The sequence below is a fragment of the Carassius gibelio genome, chromosome B1 (genome assembly GCF_023724105.1).
Source record: "Carassius gibelio isolate Cgi1373 ecotype wild population from Czech Republic chromosome B1, carGib1.2-hapl.c, whole genome shotgun sequence".
Taxonomy (NCBI): Eukaryota; Metazoa; Chordata; class Actinopteri; order Cypriniformes; family Cyprinidae; genus Carassius; species Carassius gibelio.
This window is the reverse complement of record NC_068396.1, coordinates 13,530,719-13,547,022: the sequence shown is the minus strand read 5'-3', so window position 1 is coordinate 13,547,022 and position 16,304 is coordinate 13,530,719. Positions and strand designations below refer to the sequence as shown.

General features: G+C 36.5%; 1 protein-coding gene across 3 annotated transcripts in view; it reads right to left on the bottom strand.

Moving 5' to 3' along the window:
• The window catches only part of pax5 (paired box 5), a 57,495-nt gene that overhangs the window by 5,675 nt on the left and 35,516 nt on the right, over positions 1–16,304 (bottom strand). For all 3 annotated transcript variants that reach the window (XM_052545555.1, XM_052545553.1, XM_052545554.1), the window contains exons 7-10: positions 14,538–14,667; positions 8,549–8,650; positions 2,290–2,376; positions 704–790 (exon numbers count right to left, since the gene is read on the bottom strand). In XM_052545555.1, coding sequence (XP_052401515.1) covers positions 704–790; positions 2,290–2,376; positions 8,549–8,650; positions 14,538–14,667 — 406 coding nt within the window. The remainder of the gene's footprint in view (positions 1–703; positions 791–2,289; positions 2,377–8,548; positions 8,651–14,537; positions 14,668–16,304) is intronic.

Here is a 16,304-nt window from a genome sequence, read left to right as displayed (position 1 = left end):
AACAATGTGGGAAAGAAATCCCCCCAAAAAATTACAAAAATGCTAAATTGTTTGAGCAAATTAGAATAGAAGTTATTATTATCATTATTTTTTTTTTACCTCAATACAAAAACATTAACTAGCATTTTCAGCAAATAACTACTGTCTCACAACTAAGACGAGAGTATTAAGGCAGAGAAATTTCAGTGGCACTTCAATTTTTTGCAAACCAGTTAGGTTATCAGGTTAACACTCTGAATCAGCAATTAATTGTATTTAGGTAAATAAAAATGTACTACTATTACTTGATTCAATTCTTAAAGCATTACATACATGTTTTAGATCCTGAATCTACAGTGGAAATGTTTTAATCCACATAATAGTCGAGCCCTAATAGTGCACTTCACACAAACACTGTCAAACGTCTGTCAGATCAGGGTCTCTGTCTTGACACACCAAGTAAAAAGCTCATGAAATCTCCAAGGAATGCCTTCTCCATTGGGAGCATTAAGGTCAGCTCTGTGGCTCTCTCTTACACACTATTTTTAAGCCAATGCCCCTTCACCTTGCTTTTGACTGGTGTGTCAGTCTGAGGTTTTGCTTCTGAACCGCTCATTCTGTGCAGTGCACCATACATACATACACATATGGCAAGCTAACCCGACAATGTTTCAAACATCAAACCACCCACACATCCCCCTCTGATAGCATGGGTGTTATGTACCTGTAGGTTGTGGGGTTTGGCCAGGGAACAGACCTGATGAAGCTGCTCTCTCCGAGCCCAGTAAAGAACCGTACTCCTGCTGGAACACTGCAAAGCGCGCACACATACAATGACTTAAATAAGTAAGTTTATCATTCACAGTAAATTATAAATTAATCCTTTATAAAACATTCTAAATCAATGCATTTATTCTACTTAAATAAGTAGTTCACAAAGAAATTCTGTTATTATTTACCCCATGTGTAATCATGTTCTTTTCTCATGTTTCCAAAAAGTGTGGTTGTTTTTACCACCATTACTTACAATGTAAAACATGACTACTGACATGGGCTACTGGAAGGTTATTCAGCTCCGTGCTGAACATTGTAACATTGCGATCCGACAACGTTCTGTTATCATCCATGAATTATTCTATGATGCATAGTAAATCTATTATTTACATTGTGTCTTCAATATAATGATAGAATTTAATGTGAGCTTGCAGAACAAAAATGCAGCGTTTTGAACAGTGATGGGATGCTTGAACTGAAAAACTTCTGATTGGCCATTCCATTCAAGAACTCAAACAATATGTCTGTGGTTGGCTATATTGCTCAGTGCTTAAAAACACATTGTAAATAGAAACCTTTGAAGCTCTCCTGATCACAAACATGAATACAATACGTACTGGAGTGTTTACCAAATCTTTTTTTGCTAATATCCTATTTTTACAGCCTTACTAAGGGTGCTTTTGCTTTCATTCAATGGTGCTTAGCATCTTCTAGCACCCAAATAGATCCAGATCTGCTTTGGATTAATGTCGCAGAGTACATTTATGAAGTTGTGTGAGCAACACGTGGATGCCACTTATTTTATTGTGATTGTGGTTGCTACAATTATGAACTTAATCTCACTATTTTGATCAAAGTATTGTGTCTACATAAGGTCAAGTTTAATTGCAATATTACCAAAATCCCATTATAACTGCATTATGAGGGTGTAAACACACACACACACACACACACACAAAAAGGTTGCTCTGGATTCTTTGTTTTATACAAAAAGTTCAGCATTTATTTAAAAATAATCTTTTGTAACATTATAAATGTCTTAAGTGTCACCTTTGTCTTTCAGTTACTTTCAATTACTAATCACTTTTATTGAATGGTACAGTAAATATAAGCTATACAAAAGCTTAGCGTGAGTAATTTCCCCCTTCACTGAAACCCTGAAATCGAATTTACATACCCTGGTTCTTGCATGAGTCGTAACTAGTCATGGCACCAGTTCAAATTTGCAGAATGGAATATAAAATTGAAGATGAGGACAGACTTTTTTTTTATTGCATTAAAAGTTTAACTGTGAGATATTAAATTGTAACTGATACATATGGAGAGATTGTATCAAGTTGCAGTTGGGACATAAATAGTTATATTGTGAGATATAAAATCACAGTCGGGAGATAAAATCACAATTATCGTTTTTCATTTTGGTTGAATTGTTCCTTTTAAGGCACATTAACACATTACTATATATTTAAAAGCTTATAAAAAGCAAGTATTCTGCATTACTGTCCATATATTTGTGCGTTCAGCTCAAGCTCTTACCTAGTAGACTGGGGTTTGCAAATCTCCAAGATTCGTTGTAAGTTGAATACTGTGGATGGGAATAAGGACTGCCAGAGAAATCTCCTCCTGAAATTCAAGAAAAGACAATGAAAAATGTTGGATATGAATGTACAGTTAATCTAACGCTTCTATTTGAAAGTATATCCTGTACTGCGCATGTGGTGTGTATGGGCCTAAAAGGTCCAATTGGTGAGCTGGAAGTGTAAATTTGTGACAGTTTTTCTCCTCCATTGCTTCAGTGTAGTTTTCCCTTATCTCCCTCTTTCTTTCTCTCCCTCTTTTCCCTCGTTCTCCCTTTCCCCGGGGAACACTTTCCCTTTGCTGGCTGTCACAAAATCAGAGGCCCCGGCTCTCTCTCTCTTTCCCTCCATCTCTCGCTCTGTCGGTTCTGCCTGGCTGATTTTGTGCCCCCCTCCCCTGTGTGTCAGCCCCCCTGCTGAAAGAGAGAAAGCAACAGAACGGAGGAAAAGGAGAGGAGAAATAAGCGATACGCTGTGGGATAAAGTGCAGGAAGAGGATCAAGGAGATATACTGAAAAAAATAAAAATAAAAGCACTAATCAATTTTATATAAAAGTGAAAGTGAAGTCTATCATTTTTGGGAGTTGTAAATAAGAACCTGAAGCAGTTCTATCAATAAATATAACCTTTTTTTTGTACTTTTATATCAATTTATATATATATATATATATATATATATATATATATATATATATATATATATATACATATATAATTAACATACTCAAAGGAACTGTTTAAATCAAGCTGTTCAAAATGCATATTTTAAAAAAAAATTACAAATGTAGTGAACTTAATTTGAAAACTTAATCTAAGAGAATGTGTGCATTGTATGACTGATTGTACTGATTGTTTGTACAGAGAATGAAGGAAAAAGTAAAATAAAATAAAAAGCAAGCAACCAATCTAATCACAAAACTGCACAGAATGAGAGTAATGCCACACATGGTTTCCAGGTTTCTAGCAATAACTAGACTGTTCACACTAAAGCACAATTTGGAACAAAGACAGCTATTCAAAGCATACAGTATGTGATATGATATTTTTTGGCCAGTTTAATGCATTATTTATAAGGAAGGGACAGTATAGAAGTATGTGAAAAAAGCATCCAGTTTCCAAAAAAATATTAAGCAGTACAACTGTTTTCAACAAGAAATTTCAACTTGAATAATGGAGACTGGGGTAATGGCGACTGAAAGTCTGCTTGGTCATCACAGGAATAAAATACATCTTAAATTTAATTGGAAATAATATTTCTCAACATTACTGGTTTTACTGTATTTTTGATCAAATAAGAGTCTTTCAAAACATTAAAGTGAAATGAAACGTGTTTATGCGGTTTAAGGTTAAAAAACACATTATTTTCGGTATACTGTACAATATTGTTTCTCCTCTATGCCCCAACTTCTGAAACTCATCGATTTTTACAAAGGTCTGAAAAGAGAGGTATGCTCTGATTGGCCAGCTATCCAGTGCGTTGTGATTGGCCGAATACCTCAAGCTTGTGACGGAAATGCTACGCCCCTTAACATATTGTGTTGCCTTGTTCGGCCGGAATAATGAAATCTAAAAATAAAACCAATTATAAAAGTGATATAAACATGATTTCTAATCGTGTCCTCTTTAGAAGGCCAAACAAAGTAGTTTCGCTTTCTCAACAAAACCGCATCACACAACGTGGCCTTGAGTGAGCAGAGGCCGGAGTCCTAGAGCGAGCAGAGGCGGGCATTGGACTTGCAGCAACCACATGTAACAACCCTGGGCTGGACTCCGCTTCATCCCCGGTGAAAGTTGATGTATTTCCTCAGCGACCAGCACGGATCAGCTCCACTCATGATGAAGCGGATATCATCCTCTTTTAGAAGGCCAAACAAAGTAGTTTCACTTTCACAGTGAAATGCACAGCTTCTATACAACATGGCGGCGGTGGTGGCAAAAACAATACTACAACGAGAATAGAAGGTACATTTTCTTTCTTTGCGTGAACATCTGGTTGGCGTTATGCAAATCTTCCGACGCAGTGATGTAGAGATGTTGGGGCATGTTAGAACAAGCAGTTTTAGGAGGTTTTTATAAAGACTAACTTTTATAAAGAAAATCTCTTTGGATTTGAGACTTTGGTCTTTGTGACTTTACTAAGAGCTTGTAACACTCCAAACAGAAAGGAAACATTTAAATCACATCATATGACCCCTTTAACTTTATATTTTATGTAATTTTACATTATTTCATCTATAGTATATAATGGATATAAAAAAAATGCATGCATATATAAAATATGGAGACATTAATACAATATGATTCATTAAATGTTTGCTGTCAGAGTAAAGCTTAAAGTGATTTTCATGTTTATATTTTAAACAAAATTGTATAAATCCCCAAGTATCATCATAAATAAAGACAACTGAAAAAAGGGCAGTAGTTGAAGGTAAATGAAGTAGGATGCTCCTACCCTTAACCTTCAAAATGCTTTTAGATGGGATCGTTGGCATGGTTACCTTCCCTCTGTCAACCCTGTGCTAAAATGACTACTGCATGTGAGGTTGTTTTGGGAAGATGCTGGTCAAAGTGCGGGGGATGACTTATGGATGGAGAATAAAAGAGGGATGGGGTCTCCCCAGCGAGAGAGATGGGTTGCAAGGTCATAAATGCTTGTCAGAAGTGGGGGAAACATGGGGGATTCAGTTGGAGGGAAATACGAGACAAGGTTACCGATCTTGCTCTGAAGAGAGGGGACCCGACAAGACCCTTTAAGTCACGGTGGCAACAGGGAGAGCATCGACAGAGACACCAGCGTGACAGACTGGAGACACGACAAGAGACATGTTGTTGTTGTTGTTTTGCTTGGGTTTGTTTGGCTGTGTTCAGGGAGTTGATACAAGGGTTGGTGAACAGTCCTTCATCCCACACTTCTTGCTTTTTTATACCACTCTATTTGTCTTGTCACACTAGAGTTTCCACTTGTATCCACTTGTGTTACCTTGCACTTGATACTGAAGCTAAGCAAGCAAATCCCTCCTTCAAGTTTAGCTTTTTTCATCATAGTTATAACTTTTCTAGTTGGTAAGCCACATTTAACAAGAAAAGTAGTTGATTAAAGTAAGGAAAGTCCGTAAAAATAAAGCAAAGTGTAGTGTTAATATAAAGCAATTTTTTTATAGGTGTTTTCCGCATATTTTAAATCACATTTTAAAAGTGTTGTATTTTAGGGTTAAAAGAAATGTCTGTAAACTTCAGCATAATATCCTTGCAGAAAATTACCAGTACATTTTCTATGCCTCACACAAGTTGTGAAAAAAACGAGATGAATAAGAATGCAATATGAAATACAATCCATGTACTTTCTTTTCTGAGGTAAATATATCTGTTGCACAAGTTATCACATTCATCTGTCAACTGTTTTGGTCCAGAGATATAGCTTATTAAATATTTTTTAAATGTTGCATTTAAGATTTAAACCATCATTAGCATCCAATACTGCATAATAAAAATACTTTTTTTCAAAAACGCTGATATCCATTGATAACCAGCTTGTGGATCCATATACTGTATATTCTACTTTTTGTGTATTGTGAATCATATTGTGCATCTTCTTCTTTCAGAAATGCATTCTAATAAACATAAAAAAAATAAGTTCACCTCCAATTATAAAACATCTGTTAGGCCCCACATTTTACTAATCATTTGATAAATAAATTTAAAATTAGATAAAAAATATTTTAAAATTTAAATTATGCATTTAGCAGACGCTTTTATCCAAAGCAATTTACATTGCATTCAGGCTTTTAATTTTCACCTAACATGTGTTCCCTGGGATTTGAACCCCCAACCTTGTGCTTACTAACAAAATGCTCTACCACTTGAGCTAATATTAACCAAATATTTCAAGACTCTGAAATACTACAGGGTGTCAGACAAGCTGAACCACAATTCCTACTTTTTTTCAAGCCTCTACTACTATTTAGCAGTGACCCTAAATAATATGACATTAAACCAAAAATATGATTCATAACTGTCAAATGTGATGGACATGCACAAAAATGCAAGTAGCCCTTAACCAAGGTTGTCAGGTTTCTGTAATAAAACTAGCTCAATGAACCTATCCCAAACATTAAAGGTGCCATATGCAAAAATTGAGGTAAAAATTTCCAAAAAATTACATACATCAAAAGAATAAGAAGAAATAAGGGCGATGATGTCATAAAAAAAAATGTCAAGTTACAGTGCTGCAGAGATATCAACCTTAATTAGCATTAGCATTACTAGCCCCGGCCCGACAGGTGTCGTAATACCAGTTTCGGCCATGGGCGCCGGTATACGGGCAACTTAACAACCAGCCAACCTGCAATACACGAATAACTCGCACGGCTTGTGGGCGTACCTGAACCGTACTGGCATACTTAATTTCAGTTCAGGGAAGAGAGAGGAAGGATGGCTCAAGCCCTTGGCAAGAGACCACCACCCGCTACAGGGAAACAACCGCGCTCGGAATCACAGATCAAATCCGATAAGAAAAGGAGCCGAACCAGAGTAAACAGCACTGCTTTCAATCGCTGGAGACAACTGATGGACCTGAAAGAAATGAGGTTCGACTCCAAACTTGCAACATTTCTTTTGGATTGGTAAGTTAGATGCTGTTAGTATTTCGCTAGAAGTTTGTTTTAAATGTTTGTGTATTTTTTTTCAGGAAGTTAAACATAGAAATGTATCGAAGGCTGTTCGATAAACGTGCTAATGTTAGCGATGGCTAACCGTAGCTGCGTTTGATAATTAGCTAGCTATAAATTACCCATTTTTCTGTGCGTGAGTAAATTGATGTGTGGTGTGAAAGCGTGTGAAAAGAGTCAATTGCGTGTGTCTCACGGTGAATGCTTGAGAGTTGGCAGCTCTGGTTACGTTGGTTGGCGCTAGCTTGGTCAACATCAGCTGTCTGATGTTTACCAATGATGTAATGATGTGGACTTCTTACTGGAACTCAAAGGCTCCCTAACGATGCTTGCTAATAAAATATTTTTCGGGAAGATATTTTTGTTAGAAATAAATATGTAAGGAATAACTGACGATGAGCTATTGAATTATTACAATGCAAAGCAGAATGGCCATTACAGTACACCATGGGTGTACATTATATACAAATAATTAAATGGATTGGAGTAAATTATTTCAGTTATACTACAGTTACCTCAAAACATTGTTCAGATGAAGACATTCAGCAGTGCCTCTTCTATTAGCAAAACTGTAAGTTCATCTGCTTCATGAACAGTGCCGTTTATTACCTAGTCAGTGAGAAATGTTCTGTAGCTTTTAATTACTAAACTAATTTACAGATAAAATCATCAGAGTTCCTCAAAAACCTTTAACCCATGGGGGGAAAATGTGGACTTTGTAACCCTACCTTTAATAGTAAAATTAAATAAATAAATACAACTTTAGACTTATTTCAATAACAAATAGGTGGGTGTTTTTCAGTTAATTTCAAAATTTCAGATGATGTTGGATTAAGAAAAAAAGAATGAGGTAGTATTATTTAAGTCACATTCTGTATGTATCAAGGTGAACAGTGTTCGAAGCCATTTACATGCTATTGTGTTTGTGAATATGAATATCTTGGTGAGAGAATTCATGTGTATTTTTTTGTGATTCTGAAGTGGCCTGTGGATTAAAAAATAGCTAAAAGAAAGGAGGCCAAGGGAGTCTGCAGAAGAATGAATGAATTAGTCAAGGGTCAGTGATGATTCTCATTAAAAACAAATTACTGATGTTGAGAAGGGACAGCTGTGTGACTGGGGTCTAATAGTCCAGCCACTCCTGCTGAAGACTCAACGCCAGTCCACCCGCCTCACACACTGCCAGCCACCCAACACCCCCCACCCTTCCCCATCCCATAACCCCCTGGGAGTGCTGTCAACCTGGCAGATGGGGGGAGACAGGAAGTGGCAAAGACAAGACCCCCTCCCACTGGGACCTCAACTGAAATAAAGCAGAGGTGAAAAGGGGGTATTGGGAGAGTGACTACAGCAGGACGAGCTGGAGAGGATGAGAGAGAAAAAACGAGGGTGGCACATGTATGAAAATTATCTGTTATTTTCATTGACACTCCCTCCTTTAGAAATAGACCAAAAAATAAAAAAATGAAGAACTCATATGATGGGAACTTAAAATAGTTGTTTCTGTTAGTTAACCATTGATTGACATGCATGTATGTGAGTGAGACTCACCAGGTACCATCCCTGTGAGGGAGGGTGTGGAGTAACTACCCTGCCCAGTTGGAGGAACATGAGGAGGGTAACCAGGGAGCGTGGTGCTGGCCAGGTCGCGACCTGTAAAGATAAAAAGAGCATTTCTAGCATGAATAGGAAAGAGTTTATTGATCTGACTTCTCAGTGACTCCTGAGTTCCAATCACCACAACCCCTTACAAAGCATTTTAATTTATAATTGTTCCGTAAATAGGCTTTAAACTTTTTTATCGGCTTGTTAAGTTGTGGCAATGTTTGAGGGTCCCAACCTTTACTCCAAGATCTCAACTATGCTTTAAAGGGGTCATCAGATGCCCATTTTCCACAAGTTGATATGATTCTTTAGGGCCTAAATGAAAAGTCTATAACATACCTTGGTTAAAAATGGTAGTTTAAAACAACTCCCTTTTTAATCTGTCAAAAACAGCTCTTTTCAGAGCAAGCCATATTGTTGCATGCAGCTTTAAATGCAAATGAGCTCTGCTGACCCCGCCCCTCTCTTCCGAGCCACTCTCTTGAGAGATGGTAAACTGTAGCCATATCCATTGTGAAACTTGCTAACTAGCACGTTATTAGGAAATGGCTAGGGTTAGGGTTTTCAAACAACTTGTAAAAGTGCATGTGGCATCCGATGACCCCTTCAGTGTCTGAGACACCAATATTTTAACATTTTTTATAAATAATCACTGTCTGGCCAACTAGGATAGGTAAAGATCATTTTTGGTTGTACTACAGAACTGTGACTGTATATTAGCACCATTTAATGTTGGTTTTTGGGATCTGATAAGAGTGTTTGAATCCAGAAATGATGACGTGTGAGATCAGATTTAACAACCAGGTTAAAACTGAAAAGCGTCTTATAGTGATGTCAACACATAAGTGTGTCCTGTGTTTCTGTATGGAAATAAATGTAAAAATGGCAAATAATAAAGCATAGATTTGATTCAGCTAGTAGTCAGACTCCCAGCGCAAGTGTGAAATGTGCTTTTATATAGTTTAATAAACAAGAAATATTTACATTTTAGATAGTAGTATTTGCTTTGTGTATTTTTGTTCCACATATGAAAAAAGTTCAGAATGAAGCCAAAATAGAGTAGATAGTTGTTAATCTCTAAGCAGTATGCATTATTATTCCTTCATAAATCAGTGGTTTAAATAAACCTTATGGTTTCATTAATAATTTTTAAAATGATTCACTTGTCACCAACTGTTAACATATCAATCTGCAGAACACTTAAAAATCCTTACCACCAGGGGCATCGCTAGACTTTAGTGAAATACTGCTGTGTCAGTACACTATTAATGATACCTAAAAAAATGTGTAATATCACTGACTGACTAACAATTGTGATTAGATCTGAGACCTGAGAATCATTTTCCTGACAATATTTCAGCATACACGTCATGTGTGTTTTCTCTCAGATTAGTATCAGAACTGTCGATTTGCGAATTAATACAGAGTGAATCATTGCAGTAACCCAGCAAACAATTTTTTTGGTTCCCAGAACGTTCTGAGAATGTAAATTTCTCGTTTTAATAGATATTATGTAACAGTTTTTAAAATAATTATGTTTACATTTATGACCCTTACTAACACATTTTCAATTAAAGGCTAGTGTGATTTAAAAGCTGACAGAAAGAGTTCACATTGCAAAGTGAATGAAGCATGGATCTATGCTGTAGCTTATTAAATCAAATAAGTGACATCTTATGAGCACGGTAAACTAGTGACATCCTGTTTAACCAATCCGATTAATACAGCCATCTCACTTTATGTCAGATCACAAATCTGCCTTTGCCCCAGTAATAGGGCCTCTGGTATAATTATGCACTGATGTATGACAGGATCTGCTAGTCTCTACTATTAGTGTACAACGTACATGGCCCAGTCTCCCTCAGGCCTGATTCACTAAAGAAAGGGCCATATTCATAGGAATGAAGAAAAAAATCAGTGAAGTTAAAGTTAGGGGGAAAAAAAGGCACAGGTAACTGACCTGCATGTGACAACAGTCAATACCTTACAGATTGTCAATTAGAGTTCATTAAAAACAAACAGGGATGGATTAATAATAATATTAATGAGAGATTTAACTTGTCCATTTCACAATGATCATTGGGCAGTTTCTAAATTGAATTCTCTCTCACTTTATCTGTCCTCTCTCTCTCTGTTGTATGGATGTATAACTGTATTAGGCTACATGACATGGCTGTCAGAGTGAATCATCTCTCAGTCTGCACATGGTGCTGATCTGTAGACTGCAGCCCATTCATCATAATAAACACCATCACACAGTTCATCCATCCCCTTCAACACAGACACCGTTTAAGCCTCAGTAGGGCGTACGAGGGGGAGGGGGAAAGGAGGGAAACGGAATACTTTATCAGAGATTAAAAAGAGAATGAGAAGATGAAAGAAGGTATAAGAGACAGAGGCATGGTGAAGAATAACTCAGGGACGTGTTAAGATTGAAAGAAGTGTGGTAAAGTGCGGAAAGGGAAATTGTTGTGCAACATCACTACTATATGACCTTTGGGTAAACAGGTTATTCAGCAGTTGCAGATTCTATGTTTGCAGGTAGAAACCAAATGAGATGTGAGTGGATATAGGTCACATATCAGTCAAAAAGTATTATAAATATAAATATATTACACAGAAAACAACAAGTGTCTTCGAAAGTGCTAATTAATTCAGGAAAAGCACAGTGAATGTTGCCATTGTGTCAAACAATGATTGAATCATTCACTTAATTCGTACCAATTCCCAAAATATTCTTAAAAATAAAATTCTTCTTAACTTAACTTAAAATTTTCTAAACTAAGCGTAAAGGCACAACTATTTTGTATTCCCAAAAACACTTCAGAAAGTTCTTATTGATTGTTCTAAAGACTAAACTTGAGAAGATTTTAAATTCATGAAAATATTGTTCTTAAAAATCAGTGTAAATAACGTCTTAAAGTACGGTGCCTGTGAGAGGACATGGTCGGTTCGCTTAGTTTTGTCGTGGCCACAACATAATAACTTGTGGGAACGTGATAATGTTGTGGCCACAAAATATTAATTAGTGGGAACGTCATATTAACTCATGGGAATGTCATGTTATGTCGTGGCCATGAGATCATTTTGACAAGGTAACGACATCCCTATGTCGTGGCCATGAGATGTTCTGTTGAGTGAACAACATGTTTTTCTCATGGCCACGAGTTGAATGCGTAAACAAACATGCATGGCCATAGCAATTATCAGAGATATTACGAAATTAATATATTTTTTATTATAGAAAATATTTCATTATTAAATTATTATAATAACCATATGCCTTGGCTATGGGACTTTATTTTCTTATCTCAAAAATAATTTGTCGATGCTTTTAAGTTTTATTAAGTTGATTCTGTTTTTATATGACTATTGTAATGCACTTCTAGGTGGTTGTCCTGCATCTTCAGTAAACAAGCTACACATAGTCCAAAATGTAGAGGCTAGAGAAAATATGATTTTACAGTCTCTGTACTGGCTACCTATTAAGTTCCGTATCAGTTACAAATGATCATTACTTACATATAAGGTCCTAAATGGTTTAGCTCCTGCGTACCTGACAAGCCTTCTACCACGCTACAACCCATCACGCTCCCTAAGGTCACAAAATGCTGGACTTTTGGTAGTTCCTACGATAGCAAAGTCCACTAAAGGAGTTTGGCTCACATTTGGCTCCCAAACTCTGGAAAATCCTTCCTGATAATGTTCGGGGTTCAGACACACTCTTTCTGTGTAAATCTAGATTAAAAATGCATCTCTTTCGCCAAACATTCGAATAATGCATCTCTTAAATTGTGACTGCAGTTGCATTTGATCAAATGCGCATTCTTATTCTTTAGCTTTGGTTAAACCAATTAATTTTACTTGGTTGGAACAGCAGCTACGCTAATTATGTCTCTAATTTGTTTCTCTGTTTTTAGCTCCAGTCTGGATCCAGAACATCCTGAGAAGAGATGATGCTGACCCCTCAGAGGACCTCAGATGATGCTAACCCTGAATCAACAAACAGAACTAACAAATATTGCTACAAGTGTGGTTGCATCATATAATAATTGCTGTTAATAATGTTCATCGTCTGGCTGACTACGTCTTGTCTTAATTTTTCAGAAAAATCCTGTCATATGCACACAAACTGACAGTCACCACTTATAAGCTACTACCAAATATTGTAGAAACGTGATTTTCGGTAAAGTTGCTTTGTAATGATTTGTATCGTAAAAAGCGCTATACAAATAAACTTGAACTGAATTGAATATGACATTGATTGCTTTGTAATCCTGCTGTGGGGGACTTCTGTTTTATATATTTGTGTATATTTTGTATATTATGTTTTCTATGGTTTTGTTTATGTTGCAATATTTTGTTTTTGTGTTTTTAGGACCCCCTTGAAAATGAGATGTCACATTTCAAAGGGCTATCCTTTAAATAAATTCAAAGTACCATACAAAAAGGGGCATGGTGTCACAAGCATTGGGGCAAGTTATCAGACCAGCAACCAGATGTAAGCTTTACAGTAATATTTAAGCAATGAACAATGCATGAAGCAGACAAATGTAAAAGGTAACATACCAAAATATTGGTAGTTAATGCATGTTTAGCTTTTAGAAACAAATGTACTTTGCCCGGACCTGACGCAGTTATACACAGAGTCTCGCACTCTCTGTTCTGCTGTTTGCCATGTTAGGGAGTTGTCCATGTTAGGTGACAGATAGACATTAGTGAAGACTGGATACTAATCCACTCTGGGTCAGTGGACAGGGCAACAGCGAGGGACAGGGAGAGATGGACTCTTCAGAGGAAGAACAGACAAGGCCTAGTCCTCTGAGAGACGTTGTCAGAAAAGAGAAGAATGAAAGAGGGTAGACAGGAAAAGATTTTCTTGCTCAAAAAAAAAAGAAAGAAAAAATGTTACAGTACATGTGTAGTAGATGGGGCTACTTCTCAATCTCATTTCTTTTTCTATAAACTAATCAAGAGAGATAAAAAAAAGTTTTTCTTTCACTTTATTTTTTTGTTCTGCATTCCTGTATAAATGTTACTGTTTGAATGCATGTTTTGTAAATTGATAAAAATGGCTAGTTATCAATGTAAAAACATATGTGCCAATAGGGGGCGCCTATTGTTTGCATTATGCAAAGGAGAGGTACCCTTCCATGCTCTTTTCACATGGTCCATTATGAGGCAAGCTCTGTTCGTAATTCATTCTGGCTTTCTATCCTTCCACACACACACACACACATGTGCACGCAAGCACAAACACACAGAGTCTAGACATACAGGTTTCGCTCTACCTTGTCAGATGGTCCACAAATCCCAATTCCATGATTCCCTCATTAGGGCTCCTGTCCAAGCAGCTCTTAATTAGCGCTCCCTTACTCCCAAATGGAGTGAGCCAGTAAGGGAGAGAACGAGACGTGTATATAGTAATTACAGGTCTCCATCCACTCCCTCTGTCCCTTAGGATATAGAGTGTGAATCTGAATCACTGAGCACTGTTTAACAGGTCTGATGACACTCTCATCTCACCTCTGAGCTGCCCACAGCAAGCTGATCCACAAGCCGCTGGTTCTAATACATGTTTAACACAGCTATAATACAGAAGAATCCTAGCAGATCTCAGCCAAAACTGTCTGCTGTTTAATTCCACTTCCAACATAGTAAATTCCATTCCATTTCGTGTTGTTTTTATTTTTTTTATTTAAGACTTACATTTTTTTTTATCCACTAATCAAAGCAAGCTTTTTTCTCTCTCTCTGTAGTCTGAATTTAAAATAATTATTTTCTTATTTTACTAATTTTAACAACATTTTCTCTCACAATTTGGAATTGGGTGGAATGGGTCGCTTTGATAAGCAAGCATCTGGGAAAACTCCACAATGAAAGTGAAATTGTGTATGTGTGTGTTTTTAACATATACAGTAGGTAGTTTGCTTACCAGACACAAGTGGATACGATTGAGGCCCTGCAACACTGGAACCCAGTTCTGCTCCCGTCTGATTGGCCAAACTGTTCTTCATCTCCTCCAGTCCCCCAGCCAAAGATGCCATAGCCGAGTAATCGGATGTCTATGGAGAGAGATTTCATTAGACGGCTACAATGGAAGAAAATCTACTATATGAAATGCATGTTAAGCCTAATTTTTGTGTTTGTGAATGGCACACAGGTACATAGTCAACACTAATGAGTAGTGGTGGCATAGATATGTGGCCGACCTCAGGCTGACCCCGCTTGTGTGGTTTCATGACCAATTACTTATGATCTCTGTCCCACCCCACACCCACAGTGATTCATCTCTATTGGCAGTAATGTGGTTTGTCACTCAGGTGTGGATGTGGTTTGATGGCAGAGTTTGGGAAGTGGATGTCGCTTCTGTTTTAGTGCAGGAGGAGGTTAATAATAACTCTGATTAGGAGTGAATTAAACCCCAACGAAATCCTGATGGTCCACCTGCCCCTGCTGTTACCGTACAGTTACATCATTACACGCTATAACCAGCCACTTTAACATTCCTGTAAATAAATGTTAAGCTGCAACTAAGCTTGTGCTTTTCTACTGGGCATACTAATCCTCTCTGTCCACTCAGAATGGGTTCCATTAAAAAATAAAAAAAATACTAGTAGAACCACATAATTTGATTTCAGGAAGAGTTTTGTGGATTTTAGTCTGCATCTGTCCATCTATATTTGTACTCCTAAAAGTTACACATTTACAATTTTGTCACTCACTGAATCTTTCAAAGTGATTCTTCTTTAACGAACTACAGTTCATTGCCTTCGTCATATCCGACTTAAACCAAGCGCGTGTTCAGCTTTAAAATTAATTTTAATTAATCAGCTTCTGTATAATTAGTTGTCCACTTGATGTTCTGTATAAAAATATGAAAGTTATAGTTATAATAAATAAAGTTATGGTTAAAGTTATACAGTTATAGTTATAATAAACTACATTTACAAATAAAGAATAAGTGACATAAAAATTACAGAGGCCACATACTAATGCTAAAGTACTCAAAATGATGTATGGTGACATACACCAAAATATAAATATAAATAAATAAATAAATAAATAATAATAATAATAATAATAATAATAATAATAATAATAATAATAATAATAATAATAATAATAATAATAATAATAAATAAATAAATAAATATGTAACATACCATAATCTGACACTATTAATATTTCATTTAGCTTTTACTAAGCATAAAAGTGTAAAAAACAAACAAAAAAAAATCTATCTATCTATCTATCTATCTATCTATCTATCTATCTATCTATCTATCTATCTATCTATCTATCTATCTATCTATCTATCTATCTATCTATCTATCTATCTGTTGCACAAATCACATTGCAAAAAAACTGAATTGTTTGTTTGTTTATTTGCTTGTTTGTAGTTAGCCCAGATTATTGAGAGAGTGAGAGAGAGAGAGAGAGAGAGAGAGGTTCGTCTAAAGTACGAAAGAATTGTGGATAAAAATGTAATTCTAGATACTAAAATTACAACTGAAAACCCACAACTTTTAAATCCCTATCTAATACACAGCGTGAGCAGGGAGTTTGTTGGTGTTTGTGTATGAATGAATGTGTGTATCCCAGTGACCCCTTAAACACCTCAGTGCTCATCACCACGGCGAGGGCAGTAGACTGTGACCTAACCAATCACAGCTCACACCGTCCACTTCCTCCCTCTCTC